General features: G+C 44.1%; 1 protein-coding gene across 1 annotated transcript in view; it reads left to right on the forward strand.

Moving 5' to 3' along the window:
- Positions 1–18029, forward strand: part of Hivep2 (HIVEP zinc finger 2) — a 181098-nt gene that overhangs the window by 154438 nt on the left and 8631 nt on the right. The window contains exons 6-10 of the mRNA XM_070010544.1: positions 3884–3928; positions 5349–10947; positions 12571–12725; positions 14654–14829; positions 17591–17692. Coding sequence (XP_069866645.1) covers positions 5740–10947; positions 12571–12725; positions 14654–14829; positions 17591–17692 — 5641 coding nt within the window. The 5' untranslated portion in view covers positions 3884–3928; positions 5349–5739. The remainder of the gene's footprint in view (positions 1–3883; positions 3929–5348; positions 10948–12570; positions 12726–14653; positions 14830–17590; positions 17693–18029) is intronic.

Raw genomic sequence — 18029 nt, forward strand, 5'->3', positions numbered from 1 at the left:
GGTTATTTCACTGACCATTCTTTTAGGGGAGTAGAGAATTCACTTAAAATCTAATAGTTACTAAGTTGTCATTCACCTTGATGTATTTACCATTCTCTAGAGCATTCCTTAACTTGGCAGTGATGTAATTTCCTGAAAAGGAAATTTGTTCAAGACTACAGGTATAATAAAAGCTACAATTCAGAACCTTTTCCTATCTAGGGGATTAGAAATAAATGTCAAAACCCAAAAGTTTTGATGTAGTAGTCTAATCTCAGAAAATATTATTGCTGGACATCATTGGCTAACACCTGTAATCCTAGCTGCTCATGAGACAGGTCAAGATATGAGGGTGGCAGTTTGAAACCTGCCTGAGCTGAAAATTTTGTGAGATTCTTTATCTCCAATTAACTTCCAGAAGTCAGAAGTGGAGGTGTGGCTCCAGTTGTAGAGAGCTAAACAGAAGAGGAGGCAACAATGCTCAATAGGAAATGTACTCATTACCTTGCTCGTGTAACTGTAACCCCTGTGTACAATTTAAAATTTAAATTTACAATTTACAATTTACAATTTAAAAAAAAGTACTAAAAAAGGTGGGGGGGAAAGAAAAGCTAAGGGACGGTGCCAAGGACCAGAGTTCAAACCCTAGTATCAGCACACACAAAAGAGAGAGAGGGAGAGGGAATATTACTCTGACTTTACAACCTTTTCTTTTCTTTTTTTTTGTGGGGGGGGGGAGGTCGGTCGTGGGGCCTAAACTCTGGGCCTGGGCACTGTCCCTCAGCTCTTCAGCTCAAGAGCTAGCGCTCTACCACTTGAGCCACAGCACCACTTCCGGCTTTTGTTCTTTTTGCTTATGTGGTGCTGAGGAATCGAACCCAGGGCCTCAGGCTTGCAAAGCAAGTGCTCTACCACTGAGCCACCTTCCCAGCCCCTCTGACTTTAAAACTTTTAATTGCATTTATTTTTAATTCATACATAAAAAATCTGTACATGTTCATTGGTTACCGTGAAATATTGATCCTTGTACACATTGCAAAATGTTTAAATTAGGTTCCACATATCTGTATATAAACATCCTTTTTATGATGAAATCTTTCAAAAGCTTTCCTAGATTTTTTAAAAATGCATAGCACATTGATAAAGTACTCTTCTACACAATAGCACATTACAACTTCTCACTCCTAACTGTAACTTTCCATTCATTCATCACTCTGTCTCTGGTGACCACTATTTTCTTTTGAACTTTTAGGAAATCAGCTTTCTTAGATCCCACATGAATGAGATCATGAGGTTCTTGTCTTTTTGTGCCTTACTTTGTCCCAAACCCGTTATGGTCTTCAGTGCCATATCTACTGTCAGAAATGACAGGATTTCATCCATATTTTGGCTGAATAGTATTCCATGTATAGATATACAATATTTTCTTTATCCATTCATCATCTGTTGGATACTGGGCTGTTCTGTTTCTTGGTTATTTTGAACAGTGCTTCCATGAACACGGAAGATCTATGTCTCTTTGACATATGAGTTTCATTCCTTTGGGATGTATGGAATTGCTGGATAATATAGTAGTTCTATTTTTAGTTTATTAAGGAACCTCTATATTATTTTCCATGGTGACAGTAATTATCTGCATTCCCACCAATAGTGCCAAGGAACTTTTCTGCACATCCTTATTATCTTTAGGCATTTTGATACAACCATTCTCACTGGGACGATGCAGTATCTCACTGTGGTTTTGATTCTGCCATCTCTAATGATTAGTGGTACCATGTTGTCATATACCTGTTGCTATGTGTGTGTGTGTGTGTGTGTGTGTGTATTCTTTTCCAGTTTTAATTGGATTATTTTGTGTGTGGGGGGGGTGGTTTCCATATCTTTTTTTTTTTTTTTTGTCTGTCATGGGGCCTGAACTTTGGGCCAGGGCACTGTCCCTCAGCTCTTCAGCTCAAGGCAAGCACTCAATCACTTGAGCCACAGCTTTTTCTGCTTATGTGGTACTGAGGAATTGAGCCCAGGGCCTCATGCAAGCAAGGCAAGTGCTCTACCACTGAGCTACCTTCCCAGCCTTGGTTTTCATTTTAGTCCTTTCTTTCCCTTTTCCTTCTGCATTCTAGTTAACAACTCTTTGTCAGATGCATTTACAAATATTTTCTCCCATTTTGTATGCTGTCTTTTCATTATGTTGATTGTTTCCTTTGCTATGAAGAAGGCTTTTCATTTGATAAAATCTCATTGGCTATCCTTGCTTTTGTTCTCCCGTTTGTTCAAAAAGTAACAGCCCATTCCAGTATCCTTTGTGTTTCCCCAGTAGTTCATCTTGTTTTACACTTAGCTTATAATCTGTTTGTTATGTAACTTTCTTTTTTTTTTTTTTTTGAAGTGCTGAACATTTTTATTTGAAATATATGCCAAATCATAGGTGTAAATCCATGGTCATATCTTTCAACAAGTTGTTATGGATTAGTGCTTACAAACTGTAGCATATTTCTTTTTCACTGGACCTTAGAATCCATAATACTGTGAGCTTTTTGGTGATATTTTGTTATTTAGGAATAAAAAATTAACTTTATTAGGTTATATAAGAAAGCAAATTAATCTATAAGACAACATACCCACAGATACATACTATAACACATGAATTATTTTTATATTAACAATACTACTGTTTTCCTCATCTGTTGGAAAAATAATTGAGACATTGCAATGGGCCCCCAAATAAAATTATCTAGACATCAAAGAAAATACATTCCTTTCAGAAATTTGTAGAAAGTATCTTAGTGATTACTTAAGAAGATATTTCTTTTTTTTTTTAAATTTTATTTTATTTGAGAACATACTGTACAGAGGGGCTACAATTACATGGGCAGGATAATGCATACATTTCTTACCAAGCATTGCAGCCTCCTCCTTTGTTTACCCTTCACCTCCCTTCCCAGCCTCCCCCCTCCCCCCACCCAATTATACCCTCCTCCCCCCCCAACTTTCTTTTATTCCTAGTGAAAAACAGAGATTGAGTTTCAAGTTTTCTCAGCACTTCTTATTGAAGACTGTCCTTCCATCTGTCTTCTTCATACCTTTTGCAAAAATCAGCTACAGATGTGTTTGCCCATATCTAGACTCTCTAGTCTGTCCCAATGTTCTTTGTGTCTGTCTGTAGCTAATACCATCTTGTTTTGATTACTACAGCTTTGTAGTATATTTTGAAGTCAAATAATACATGCCTCCAGTTTTATTTTATTTTCTCAATCATTTTGTGGCTCCATATGAAGTCTAGGATTGTTTTTTCTAGTTTTTAAAGAATGGCATTTGTATTTTTATACACAATGCATTGAATCTGTAGATTTCTTTGTGATATGACCATTTAATGGATTCTCTCCATCCATGAACTTGAGGTATCCTTCTTCCTTGTCCCTCTACCTCTTCTTTTTCTGCTCCTCCTGCTCCTCTTCCTCCTCCTTCATTCCATCTTCAACCATTTTAATCACTTTTATAATTTTTTGTAGGGGTCTTTTACTTTCTTGGCTAAATTTATTCATGCCGTTTGTAGCTATTATAAATAGGATTACTTTCCTGATTTTTTTCCTTCATATATTTTGCTCTTGGCTTACAGCTAACTGTAACATTTTCATATTTTTTCTATCAGGACAAGATTCTCAGCCATTTCTCACTCTTTTGATACTTTAACAGTAACAAAGCACTGACTGGCCGCTGTTCTTGATAACACAAGGCTTGCTACCCTGGCTCCTTGCATCCCAAAGCATTCCTTATTGTTGTTTTAGGGCACAAAGCACTGTGAGTCCTACATATAGTGAACTGCAAATTAGAACTTGTGTTTGTATATAGCGATGCTATGGTTTAATGGAATAACTTGCCCTAACTGCATTTATTTTGTACCTAGGAAGCATCAGGACAATCATGCTCATAAGAACGCCAACCTGTTCAGGTAATCATTTCATTTTTAAGTAGTCCTTGAAAGTATTTTCCAAATAGGCTTTTACTTCTACATTATGAAGGTTTTCAGATCATTTTGTTTTGTTGAATTCTTATTCTGTCTTCAAAGTTTTTGATTCTTCTATAATTAATCTAGTTCTACTTCACTGGTTTTTGTTTTTTTTTTCAATGACCACATTCTTTTTTATTTAAAGTAGGCTTTTCATATAGCTAAGAGTCTTTTTATTTTAGTTATTTATTTTTATTTGTGAGGTGGTAGAGGAAAGAAAGACCCTATGCTTGGGACTGTGCTTCTTTTCTTTTTCTTTTGGTTTGCAATAGGGCTAGTTTCTATTATAAGTTAGCTCGATGGCCTTTATGACATCCTTGATGGCTCTTTCTATCTAAGGGTATGTTATTTTGTACAAATGTCTGTATCTGAATCCTTTTATCTAAAATCAGAGGTTAATATCTTTTGTCTATTCAAGACATATATCATAATTAGTGGAAGCTTTAATCAATTCAAAAATAACCCCCAACAGAAAGCAAACAATGGCTAGATCTTACTTTTGATCCAATCTGCTATTCTTCTTCTTCTGATTGCAGAATTGAGAATTTGGGGGATTTTGTCTTTTTGTTCATTTTTGTTTTGTTTATGCCAGTCCTGGGGCATGAACTCAGGGCATGGGTTCTGTCCCTAAGCCTCACTGTGCTCAAGGCTAGCACTCTACCACTTGAACTAACAAATATATCTCCATATAGGTATATGTAATATACTTCAACATGCATATCGTAAAACGTGGTTAGGAATAGCTTTAAATTTATTAGTGAAGGCTTACAAATAATGTCTAAAAAGTATTTTCCATTTTTTTGTGGGGGAGGGATGCTGTGAATAAAACCCAGGGCTTTCATGCATGCTAAGCACATGTTTTACACTGAGCAAGACTATTAGGCTCCAAATAGTTTTTAAGTAAACATAAAACGTATTTATAGGGCTGGGAAGGTGGATCAGTGGTCGTGTGCTTGCCTTGCATGCATGAGGCCCTGCGTTTGATTCCTTAGCACCACATAAGCAGAAAACGCTGGAAGTGGTGCTGTGGCTCAAGTGGGAGAGTGCTAGCCTTGAGCTGAAGAGCTGAGGGACAGCGCCCAGGCCCAGAGTTCAAGCCCCACGACCGGCCAAAAAACAAAAAAGAAAGTATTTATAAAATGATGGCCACAACTCAAACATGAAATAGATGAATGCTGCTGGCATAATTCTGAGTTTGAAATCAATCCCCTTCAATTGTGGAATTAATCTAGCTACTATAAAAATTAGTTCCTTGGAATTAAAAACATTTTTAACTTGCCCAACTTCAAACTGGTTATTGAGGATTGGTTGTGAGGTCTTGTTTGATACATGTTATGACAATCTGTGTTTTCTTTTCCTTCAGGTCATCCTTTTACCTTAGTGAAACTGGCGATTGAACTTTGCTGTAGTTGATGGGCAAAATTTCTCTTAGACTGTTTGTCATCCCAGTTGCATCCTAGTTGAATATATTCAAATGCCATAAGAAATCTTGGTAGATGTGCACTTAGCTTTTGGACGGACATTTCTATGATGGAGAGAACTGTGTTCTAGCCTGGTCCAAGGACATTCCCATCCAATGCCCATCGACTACAGTGTGGTTGAGTTAAGATTCCAAAGAGAAACAGCCATCAGCAAGTTTGCAGACTCCCTGGAACATGGAAGCCACTAAGCTCTAAAAAGCACAGCCTTGGAGACACTCCATGAGTCTACTCGGCTTTCAGACAAATTAGCACTTAAGACCTTCGCATACGAAAATGGACACTGGGGATACAGCTCTAGGACAAAAAGCTACCTCAAGGTCTGGAGAAACTGATAAAGCGTCAGGTAGATGGAGACAGGAGCCATCAGCTGTTATTAAGATGAGCACTTTTGGCAGTCAGGAAGGACAGAGGCAACCACAGCTAGATCCTGAGCAGATTGGAAGCACAGCATCAGCACAACTGTTTGGTTCTGGAAAGCTGGCCTCACCCGGAGACGTGCTGCAGCAAGTCACCGAGAAGCAATACCCACCGCACCGTCCGAGTCCTTACTCATGCCAACACTCACTCTCCTTCCCTCAGCCCTCGTTGCCACAGGGGATCATGCACAGCAACAAGCCACACCAGAGCCTCGAAAGCCCTCCGTGGCTTTTCCCTGGCCCTTTGCCATCAGTTGCCTCTGAGGACTTATATCCTTTTCCTCTCCACGGCCACAGTGGTGGTTATCCTAGAAAAAAGATTTCAAGTCTGAACCCTGTGTATAGCCAATACTCCCAGAAAAGTATCGAACAAGCAGAAGATGCTCACAAGAAAGAGCACAAACCCAAAAAGCCCGGCAAGTACATTTGCCCTTACTGCAGCAGGGCATGTGCCAAACCAAGTGTCCTGAAGAAACACATCAGGTCCCATACCGGTGAGCGGCCATATCCATGCATACCTTGTGGTTTCTCCTTCAAGACAAAAAGCAATCTGTACAAGCACAGGAAGTCGCATGCCCACGCCATTAAGGCGGGGTTGGTACCTTTCACAGAGTCAGCCGTGTCTAAACTGGACCTCGAGGCGGGTTTCATTGATGTGGAAGCAGAAATCCATTCCGACGGCGAGCAGAGCACAGACACCGACGAGGAGAGCTCTCTCCTCGCAGAGACCTCCGACAAGATGAGCCCCGGCCCACCCGGGATCCCGCTGGACCTGGCCGGCCGCGGAGGCTACCACGGGTCTCTGGAAGAATCGTTGGGGGGGCCCATGAAGGTACCCATCCTGATCATCCCCAAGAGTGGGATCCCGCTCCCCAGCGAGAGCTCTGCGTACCTCGGCTCCGACGTGCTCCCCAATCCGTCGTTCAACCCCAGGGCGGACGACTCTCACACGGTCAAACAGAAGCTGGCGCTGCGGCTGTCGGAGAAAAGAGGGCAAGACTCCGAGCCGTCGCTCAACCTCCTGAGCCCGCACAGCAAAGGCAGCACCGACTCGGGCTACTTCTCCCGCTCCGAGAGCGCCGAGCAGCAGATAAGCCCGCCCAACACCAACGCCAAGTCCTACGAGGAGATCATCTTCGGGAAGTACTGTCGGCTGAGCCCCAGGACGGCGCTCAGCGTGACGCCCCCGGGCCCGGAGCGCGGCCCCGCGGGGAGGAAGGGCATGGCCGAGCCCCCGCCTCCGGTCCACGCCAGGTTAGACGTCCAGATGTTCGAAGACCCCATCTCACAGCTGATGTCCGGCCCGGCAGAGGCAGACCCCGGCCCGGCCGGCCTGCTGACGTCCTCCTCCGCTCGATTCAACAGCGAGGCCAGGCAGCCCCCGCCGCTGCCGCCGCCGCCCTCGGTCCGGAATGAAGGCAAGCCGTACCCCACCAGCTTCCCCGGCGGCGGCCCCGTGCTCCTGGAAGCGCCCGTCGACTCTTCTCCCCTGATCCGGAGCAACTCCATGCCCACCTCTTCGGCCACCAACCTGAGCATCCCCCCTTCCCTGCGAGGAAGTCACTCCTTCGACGAGCGGATGACCGGGTCCGACGACGTCTTCTACCCGGGCACGGTGGGCCTGCCCCCGCAGCGCATGCTCCGGAGGCAGGCGGCCTTCGAGCTGCCGTCGGTCCAGGAGGGGCACGCGGAGGCCGAGCACCCCGGCCGGCTCTGCCGCGGTCTCAGCGGCTCGTCCTCCAAGGAGAAGAGATGGCTTCCCGGAGACCGCGTGGGCTACGACTACGAGGTCTGCCGGAAGCCCTACAAGAAGTGGGAGGACGCAGAGGCGCCGAAGCCCAGCTACCGGGACGCGCCCGGCTTCGGCTCCGTCCGACACGGGGTCGTCGTCGGGGACTACCTGGTGGACCCCGCGGCGGCCCTGCCCGGGGCGCCCTCCGCCTTCGGGGCTCCGGGCGAGAACCGGAAGCGGCGCAAAGAGAAGAGCGTGGGCGACGAGGAGGACACGCCCATGATCTGCACCCCCGGGGGCCTGCCGGCGGCCGAGTACGACCCCAAGCCGCCGCCGGGGCCCGAGGCCGGCAGGGGCGGCGGCCTGGCCGGGCACGACAGCGCTGCCCCCGGGCACCTGGAGCGCTTCGACCACGGCCGGCCCCCGCTGCCCTCCGGAAGTCCGTCTCTTGGCTCCGAAGAGTCGTCGGCCACGGATTCCGACAAGATGTCGGACCTGGGCCGGAAGCCTGCGGGCAACGTGATCTCCGTGATCCAGCACACCAACTCGCTGAGCCGCCCCAACTCCTTCGAGCGGTCCGAGTCCGCTGAGCTGGCGGCCGCGAGCCAGGAGAAGGCCCCGTCCCCTTCGGAGATGGGTGACGGCGGCGGCGAGATTCCTGAAGCCCCGGCGAGCCCCGAGTGGGCGGCCGCCGGGGACGGCGCGGAGATCGGGGGAACCGGGCCGAAGCCCTCCCCGCCCCGGCCGGGGCCGCCGCTGCCGCCCTGCCACGCGCAGCCGCGGCTGGTTCGCCAGCACAACATCCAGGTCCCCGAGATCCGCGTCACCGAGGAGCCCGACAAACCCGACAAGGAAAAGGAGGCGCCCAGCAAGGAGCCCGAGAAGCCCGTGGAGGAATTCCAGTGGCCCCAGCGGAGCGAGACCCTCTCCCAGCTCCCCGCCGAGAAGCTGCCGCCCAAGAAGAAGCGCCTGCGCCTGGCCGACATGGAGCACTCCTCCGGGGAGTCCAGCTTCGAGTCCACGGGCACCGGCCTCTCCCGCAGCCCGAGTCAGGAGAGCAACCTGTCGCACAGCTCCAGCTTCTCCATGTCTTTCGAGAGGGAGGAGACCATGAAGCTCACCGCCCCCCCCAAGCAGGATGAGTTCGGGAAGCATTCCGAGTTCCTGACCGTCCCCGCTGGCTCCTACTCGCTGTCCGTTCCGGGCCATCACCACCAGAAAGAGATGCGACGTTGTTCCTCGGAGCAGATGCCTTGTCCCCACCCCACGGAAGTCCCGGAAATCCGGAGCAAATCCTTCGATTACGGGAACCTTTCCCACGCCCCTGTGGCCGGGGCCTCCACCTCCACGCTATCCCCATCCAGGGAGAGGAAGAAATGCTTTCTGGTGCGGCAGGCTTCCTTCAGTGGCTCTCCAGAAATTGCACAAGGGGAAGCTGGGGTGGACCCTGGCGTCAAGCAAGAGCAGATGGAACAACTGCACGCAGGCCTCAGAGCCACGTGGCACCCCGGCCCGTCCTCCATGCTTCCGCCGCTTCCCACCGAGGACCCAGGCAAGCAGGGCGTGGGGCCGTGCGCTCCACTCAGCTCCGGGCCGCTCCACCTGGCCCAGCCTCAGATCATGCACATGGACAGTCAGGAACCTTCCAGAAATCCCTTGCTGCAGCCACCATCCTACATGACAAGCAAGCACTTATCGGAGCAGCCACATTTGTTTGCACATCAAGAGACGATTCCATTTTCTCCAATCCAGAACACTTTGTTTCAGTTTCAGTATCCTACGGTCTGCATGGTTCACTTACCAACTCAGCAGCCCCCCTGGTGGCAGGCGCATTTCCCTCCTTCCTTTACCCAGCATCCTCAGAAGAGCTACAGCAAGCCTTCTTTCCAGGCGGAGATCCATTCTAGCTATCCCTTAGAGCACATTGCAGAACACGCTGGAAAGAAATCTGCAGACTACGTGCACACAAAAGAGCAAACCTACCCGTGTTATTCAGGAACATCAGGGCTACACTCAAAGAACCTTTCTCCAAAGTTCCCGTCAGAACCCAGCAGTAAGTCCACGGAGACTCCTTCTGAGCAGCTTCTTCAAGAAGAGTTTGCCTCGGCAAATGCTGGGCCTTTGCAGTCCCTCCCAGGAACCGTGGTGCCTGTTCGGCTCCAGACACACGTTCCTTCTTATGGCAGTGTCATGTACACAAGCATCTCCCAGATACTTGGGCAGAACAGCCCTGCAATCGTCATATGCAAAGTTGACGAGAATATGACCCAAAGAACACTGGTCACCAACGCGGCCATGCAAGGGATAGGATTTAACATCGCCCAGGTGCTGGGGCCGCACGCGGGCTTGGAGAAATACCCCCTCTGGAAAGTACCTCAGACTCTACCCCTTGGCTTAGAATCCTCCATCCCCCTATGTTTACCTTCCACCTCAGACAGTGCCGCCTCTCTGGGAGGTAGCAAGCGGATGCTGTCTCCAGCCAGTAGCTTGGAACTCTTCATGGAAACAAAGCAGCAAAAACGGGTCAAAGAAGAGAAGATGTACGGACAGATAGTTGAGGAGCTCAGTGCGGTGGAGCTCACCAACTCAGACATCAAGAAGGGCCTCTCCCGCCCCCAGAAACCCCAGCTGGTTCGACAAGGGTGTGCCTCTGAGCCAAAGGATGGCTTGCAGTCAAGGTCATCTTCCTTCTCCTCCCTGTCACCTTCCTCATCTCAAGACTATCCATCTGCCAGTGGGCCATCCAGGGAGCCATTCCCTCCCAGCAGGGAGCTGCTTTCTGGTTCCAGAGCGCCCCCTTCTGGGCAGAAGTCCAGAAGGCTTTCAGATAGCAGAGAGTCCTCCGATGAATTAGATATCGATGAGACAGCCTCAGACATGAGCATGAGTCCTCAAAGTTCTTCACTGCCAATGGGAGATAGTCAGCAAGAAGAAGAAGGGAAGGGCCGGAAGATGCCCGTTGGCATGTTGGTCCACGTGGCTTCTGGCCCTGGCGGGAATGTGGCAAACTCCACACTTCTTTTCACAGATGTGGCAGATTTCCAGCAGATTCTTCAGTTCCCCAGTCTGCGGACAACAACTACTGTGAGTTGGTGCTTCTTGAATTATACAAAACCCAATTTCGTCCAACAGGCCACCTTCAAATCTTCGGTTTATGCTTCATGGTGCATTAGTTCTTGTAACCCCAACCCATCAGGATTGAACACCAAGACTACACTGGCTCTTCTGAGGTCCAAGCAAAAAATCACAGCAGAAATTTACACTCTGGCTGCTATGCACAGGCCGGGAACTGGCAAGCTTACATCATCCGGGGCATGGAAACAGTTTGCACAGGTAACTCACTATTTCAGCAGGTTCTGGGTGATGGGTGTAATTCTGAGTAGACTAGATAATGATGGAAAGATAGCCTAAAATATGCTGGCAAAATTAAGACCCTAATTGAGCTCTGTGCACTGAGGGCTCATGCGTGTAATTCTACCTACTCAGGAGGCTAAGACCTGGAGGATAGTTGTTCAAATCCTGGGCAGAAACGGCCATGAGACTCTGTTGCCAATTAACCATCAAATACCCAGCTTGAGCAGCATGGCCCTGTGGTAGAACACCAGCCAAGAGAGCGAGAGCCTGAGACTCAGAGATGAAGTTCTAAAAACAATACATAAAAATGGAAAATCAGAATTAGGGGATCACTGGGGAACAAAAGCCTTACTCAGACCTGGAAAAGTGGGTGACTGTCTTTAGTTCAGAGGATTCTGGGGCAAGAATTAACATATCTTCACCAACTGCCATGATGTTTCTCCCCTTGAGAACAATCCCCATGGGTTGTTCTCCCATATGGCCAATATCAGAGAGGAATTCAGGGAATTGCAAAACGGAGACATAAAACAGGGAAGGGGATCCAGAAATGGAAGATCAGATCAGGAAGGAAGTGTGAACACTGACAGAACCGTGATTGCCCAATAGGCCTTATAGTCATTGACAACATTTTTCCCTGAGATATTTACTCCATTTATTTTCTCTTTAAAAATCAACTTTTCCAAAAATCTTAGCAGGTTTGTTCTTGTATGACAATTACTTTTTTATATGTAAAATTATTATTAAAATGTTAATAAGAAGCATATTGAAATTCATGGCAAATTAAAAATGAAATGAATATAGGATTTTTTGTTTTTGGGGTCATGGGGCTTGAACTCTGGGCCTGGGCACTGTCCCTCAGCTCTTCAGCTTAAGGCTAGCACTCTACCACATGAGCCACAGTGCCACTTCCGGTTTTTCTGGTGGTTTATTGGAGATAAGAGTCTCATGGACTTTCCAGCCAGGCTGGCTTTGAACCGCGATCCTCAGATCTCAGATCTCAGCCTCCTGAGTAGCTAGGATTACAGGCGTGAGCTACCAGCGCCCGGCTTCTTTTTTCTTTTCTTTTTTTCTTTCTTTTTTTTTTTTTTTTTTTGAACGTGTGCCTGTCCTGGCACTTGTACTCAGGGCCTTGTGCTCTTACTTGGCCATTTGTTCAAAGCTACTGTTCTACCACTTAAGCCATACCTTGGGGCTTTCTGCTAGTTAATTGGAGATTAGAGTCACTGATTTATCTGCCCAAGCTGGTTTCCAAGCAAGATCCTCAGATCTCAGCCTTATGAGCCATCAGTACCTGGCATGAGCCAGTGGTGCCTGGCTAGGATTTGAATGTTTAAATTTGTATCAGTTATTACTTTCCCTCCAATAATTTTTGAGACTGTTTAATATATAGATTGCAGATTGTTTTGGTTGCTATTTTAAAGTAGAGTGTCTTGAAGTCTCTTTTTAGAGTTGTACAGAATAAATGATAATGAGTACCTGTGAATTACTGGGTTGAAGTTATATCATTTTTCTCTCATTTTATTCAGTGTCCCATATCTTAGGTAACCAGCCCCTGTGTCTTGGAGAAAGCATGTGAAGTTCCTCTCTCTTTTTGTCCTGCAGATGAAACCCGATGCATCTTTTATATTTGGCAGCAAACTAGAAAGGAAATTAGTGGGGAATATTTTAAAGGAAAGAGGGAAAGGAGATATTCATGGAGATAAAGATATTGGATCAAAACAAACTGAGCCAATACGAATTAAAATCTTTGAAGGAGGGTAAGTGCAAGTGGAAATGTCCAGTTGTATGACAAAGTAAATGGCCCTGGAATTTTATGTGGAAAAAAGAGTGTCTTCTTAAGTGTGTTCCACTTCCAGTCACATTTCTAAATTTGGCTGGTGATAGAAGCTGACTTCCTTCCCCTCCTCTTCCCTCTCCCTTCTTCTTTTCTTTTCTGTTTCTCTTTTGATAAGTTTAATAATTTAGTTAACTATATCTTTTAATTTATTTTCAGTCCTTTAAAGTAGCCTATCATGTAGATTTTTGGGTCTTCAGAACTGCTTATTGCAAATATTTTTATTTGTACAGGTTTTTTTTTCTAATGTACAGCTAAATTTTACCCAACCATTTTATTGTGTTTTATTATGGAAAGAAGTTAATCTGAGGCATTGAAGGCACAATGATGGGCTGTAGTAAGCTCGGAGTAGCCCTTCAAGAAAACTGGCTTTCTGTAAAGTTCTTTTATTTTATATTCCTTAAGCAATTTCAGAATAAGGAAATGGAATGGTGAAAGGCATTTTGCATCTTTAGATTTTGTTCTATTGTATTATAAAATGTGAGATGAAAGACTACTTTTGAAGAACAAGTTGAAGTTGGAATTTCTTGTTGAAAGTATAAAATTAAAGAAGGTAGCCAGGAAAAATTAACTTATTCATATATTTGACTCTACTTAACTCTCATTTGCATTAGTACTGGCCATAAAGTGGATAGTGTTAGGATTGTATAGCATCCATAGCAGAACTGGAATTAAAATGTATAAATGTTTTTTTTTCTCTTATGAATCCTTCCATTGATTGGATGATTAAAGTTGAGTTTGGTTTCCTTGCTGTTGATGGATGGGAAATATGCTATTCTCTTAGAATGAAAAACTATGAATCTGGTTTCTGTTAAGTAAGTGCACAGTAAAGGAGACATCCTGAATGATAGTTTACCTTTAGAAATTATAAGGGGAACCCTCTGAATGGAAAACCTTCCAAAATGACATCATACTAATAATTTTACTTACAATTCTAGCTGTGATTTAAAAGCTAAGACTACTCATTGAACTAATTATTCTGTAAGCCTCCACTTCACTTTAAGATATATCCTGTGTTATTGTATTGTAATCACAATGAAATATTAGACCACTGGGTAGCTATCTCCTCTTGATATAGCTAATCATTTGTTCATCTGTGTCTGGAATAGTTGACCTTAGCCTTTCAAACCTCTCTATGAAAATCTTTCTGGGAAAAATGTAGATTGTATTAAAAATAGAACCTCTAGTTTTCATTATGCAACCCTACCTTCAAGAAGCCAATTGAAATTTAGACTCCACATCGGTACAGATTCATGATCCCTTGGAAGAGCAACTCAAAGCTGTAGACAACAGTTGGTGAGATGAGCTCAGCCTGTGTTAAATGAGGAATTTCTGAGGCACTTGTATGCTGGGATGGTAAAAATAGAGTAGAAGCTAGCAGTGAAGGAAACTCTATTATCACTTACACTTATTTTAGCAAATGTTGAGAGGGTCTGTACATGTACGTTTTAGATGATGTAATGTTAACAAATGATGCATGAAGCATGATGATTCCAATACATTGGTATCCCTTTTGGCTGTCCCTGATGGAAGGCTATCTGGAATCAAAGAGTGGGGAAGCCCAGGTCTGTAACTGTTTGGGTATGCGTATGCCCTCTGAAGCGTGTATGTTCTACACCTATAAATTTACACTTAATAGCACAATCAGTTCCATGTAGAATTGCATTTTGTTTGCAGTAATCAACTGACTGTCTAATTCTTCTGGTCATTTACTGTATGAATTTCATGAAAGGGAAGTTGACTAATTGTTGAGAAAGATTCCCAGGCCATGCAATGATTAGCTTTGGGCTTGGTGCATACAACATGCTAAGAGTATTTGAAACCATACTGGATTGCCTCTTTTCAAAACAGGTATAAATCAAACGAAGATTATGTATATGTGAGAGGACGTGGGCGAGGAAAGTATATTTGTGAAGAATGTGGGATTCGCTGTAAGAAACCAAGCATGCTGAAAAAACACATACGCACGCATACAGATGTTCGGCCTTATGTATGCAAGTTATGTAACTTTGCCTTCAAAACGAAAGGTACAGTATGGGGGGGTTAGAGGAAAAATACTTTTTCTATGACTATTTAATATTCTGAACACTACTTTGTAACTCACTTTAATCAATAGTAAGATGGTTTTGACCAGGCAATAACTTACAATTGTAATCCAGGCTACTTCAGAGGCAGAGATAGGAAGGTCATGGTGCCTCATTAGTTTCGGGGGAAAAAAGATGGGATCTTACCTCAAAGACTAAGCTGGGCATGGTGATTCATGCCTGTAATTCCAGCTATATGGGAGGCAAAGGTAGAAGGATTGAGGTCCCAGGCCAATCAAAGCAAAAAGCCTAAGACCCTATATGAAAGACAAGTAAAGCAAGAGGAATTGAGGGCATGGCTCAAGTAATGGAACACTTGTCTAGGGAACATGAGGCCCTTTGTTCAAATCCAAGTACTCCCCTCCCACCATAAAAAAACCACAACATAAAACAAACATAAAAACAGTAAGATAATGTTGTTTGTGTCAATGTGACTCCATGAAATTTTTTTCCCTCCCTCATGTCAGTGGTGATCAAAGGATGTTATGTGAGACTGCAAGGCTCCTTTTATGACTAATTAAGAGCTATAGATGTAGAGCCAGGCTAGTTGTCTCCAAAGGAAGTGGCTAAGAATTGCCTGGATAACCATTACTTCATGTTGGAAATGTTATGTGGTCTAGATAATATTTGCATCAGTATTAAGACTGCAGGAAGACAGTGCATACAGAGCAGTAGTAAAACAGGGCAGCAGCTGGGGAGAAGTCCTGTGCTCATGGTCAGTTTCAAACTTATAAATAATGTAGAGATCCACAGACTCCCAGGTGGGCCCGCCATCCATTCACAGGTGCATTAATTATGCATAGAAATCAGATAGCTTCTGTTCTGAGTATTTATCAGCACAGAGACAATTCCTTACTCTAAGGCCACAACTGTTAATCTTCAGAACTAGGCATACCCAGAAATGACATTTTATCATTTTCACATTTTAAGGTCTATTTTTTAACAGGCTAATTTATATAAAAATATGTTACCTCAAAAGTTGCTTCAGTTATATTTCTATCATCAAACCATAATATAGTTCACTAAGTCTGATGTTCTAAAATTCAGACAGTAGTGCATTCGAGGGTGTTTGACTTTTGTATAGAAAAATGTGTTTTCCATCTGATCTACTGGATTCTGTGGACATCCCTCACCAACCTCTCACCAGTTCCAATGTCTTAACTTTTAATTTGAATGTCAAGTAATCTGCCACCATGAAGTCAGATAAATACCAGATGAAATAACACACTAGAGAAATGTATATCTGTTTTATAGCTCCAGATCCTAAATTTTTGTATTGATGTGACAGAAATGTAAACATACAGCATTTCCACATAGCTGTCATTTCTTTATTAGAAAGGTATTTATATAACATGCATACGTCAATTAGAGCAACAAAAAAAGGTAGAAAGGGTTTGCATATGATCCTTTAAATACCTTCCACTTTTGCACAATTGTGACTTTTATATGTTTACTGAGTGGTTCCCTAGGAGATAAGAAAATAAAAACCTTTATTTTAGAACACAAGGCAAATTCACAGAAATAAGAAATGATAGATCTTCCTGTGCATATGAGTTCATGGGGGATATAGTTGTAATAGTTGTATAAAACCAGAAGAAGATAGATTTTTAGACTTTTTTTTTTTCAGTCGTGAGACCTGAACTCTGGGCCTGGGCGCTTCCCTCAGCTCTTCAGCTCAAGGCTAGTGCTCTACCACTTGAGCCACAGCTCCACCTCTTGCTTTTTCTGCTTACTTGGTGCTGAGGAATCAAACCCAGGGTCTCATGCATGCACTACCACTGAGCCACCTTCCCAGCCCCATTTTAAGACATATTTTAGAAAATTGAATTAAACCTACCTCTAATATATCATCCTGGAGTTTTAGCAAGAAAAATTTATTCTGAGATTTTACTCTGTGAGACTGTGAGCATGTGCATGCGTCTCAGAATCATAAGGGCAGTAAAATATCTTTCTTCACCTTCTTCTCTTTCTCCTCCTTCTGTTTGTCCTCCTCCTCCTCTTCTACTTTTCTTCTTTTGTTCACTCTCCTCTTTTCTTCCTTCTTTTCCTATTCTCCTTCCAAGGAGTAAGGATGATTATACTAGTATTTTCAAATTTTCTCATAATCTATACACCAAAAAGGCAATCTTGCTGCTTTAGAATTTTAGAAATTGCTATTGTAAGTTAGAGTCCATATTCCCAATACACACATGTTGAATAACGGAAATATTACCCCCTATGAGTAATTAGCTTAGATAGAATTTGTGTGGATCTTTCGATTCATTTACAAGGTTGGCTCTCACATTAGTTGGTGTAATTTTTCTTCTGACCAGTGAGGATCCTTGTAGATTAATCTTTATATGATCAATGACAGAAGGTCTAGAATTCATTGGGCACAATAAGATTATTTCATTATGAAATTTCTCTGAGGTGTGTGACCCAGCCTGTGTTGCTTTGTTCTGCCAGTCTGACCTTTTGGAAAGTTATTAGGGCCCTCTGGGGACAGAAAGGCTAAGATAGCCTGTCTTGCTACTTTTGAAATGATGTGATTGTAGATTTCTACTGCTCTATTGTGAGAAAGAAAACTCAAGATTTAGAAACCAGATGTAATCGATAACAAGACATCTATGTTATTCCAAATTTGTTCACTTCGTTGTTGGATTTGGAACAGTCTTCACCATTTGATAACCAATCAATTTCTCTCTTTTCTGGTTCTGTGTTTTAGGAAACCTAACAAAACATATGAAATCTAAAGCACACATGAAAAAATGCCTGGAGTTGGGAGTATCGATGACATCGGTGGATGATACAGAAACTGAGGAAGCAGGTGTGTCACCCTCGGGCTCTCTTACCTCTTTGCCATGTGTGGGGAGATTTGTGGCACAGTGAAAAAAGAAATGTAGCTATTTAAAAAAACTGACAGCATTTCATTTAATTACAAACTTCATGTCAAAAGTAAATTGGAAGCATGTGCAATGGCTCACACTTGAAATAATCCTAGCTATGCAGGAGGCAGAGAGATCAGGAGGATCAAGGAAGATCCAAAAGGTCTCAAATGGGAGAGTGCCTTCCTAGCCAGCACAAAGCAAACTCCTATACAATCAAATAAGTAAAGTATTATCACTTGTTGGGGGTTTTCTATGGGTAAAGTAATATTTGAGCAT

The sequence above is a fragment of the Dipodomys merriami genome, unplaced genomic scaffold (genome assembly GCF_024711535.1).
Source record: "Dipodomys merriami isolate MVZ:Mamm:240054 unplaced genomic scaffold, mDipMer1.0.p SCAF_8, whole genome shotgun sequence".
NCBI classification, from domain to species: domain Eukaryota; kingdom Metazoa; phylum Chordata; class Mammalia; order Rodentia; family Heteromyidae; genus Dipodomys; species Dipodomys merriami.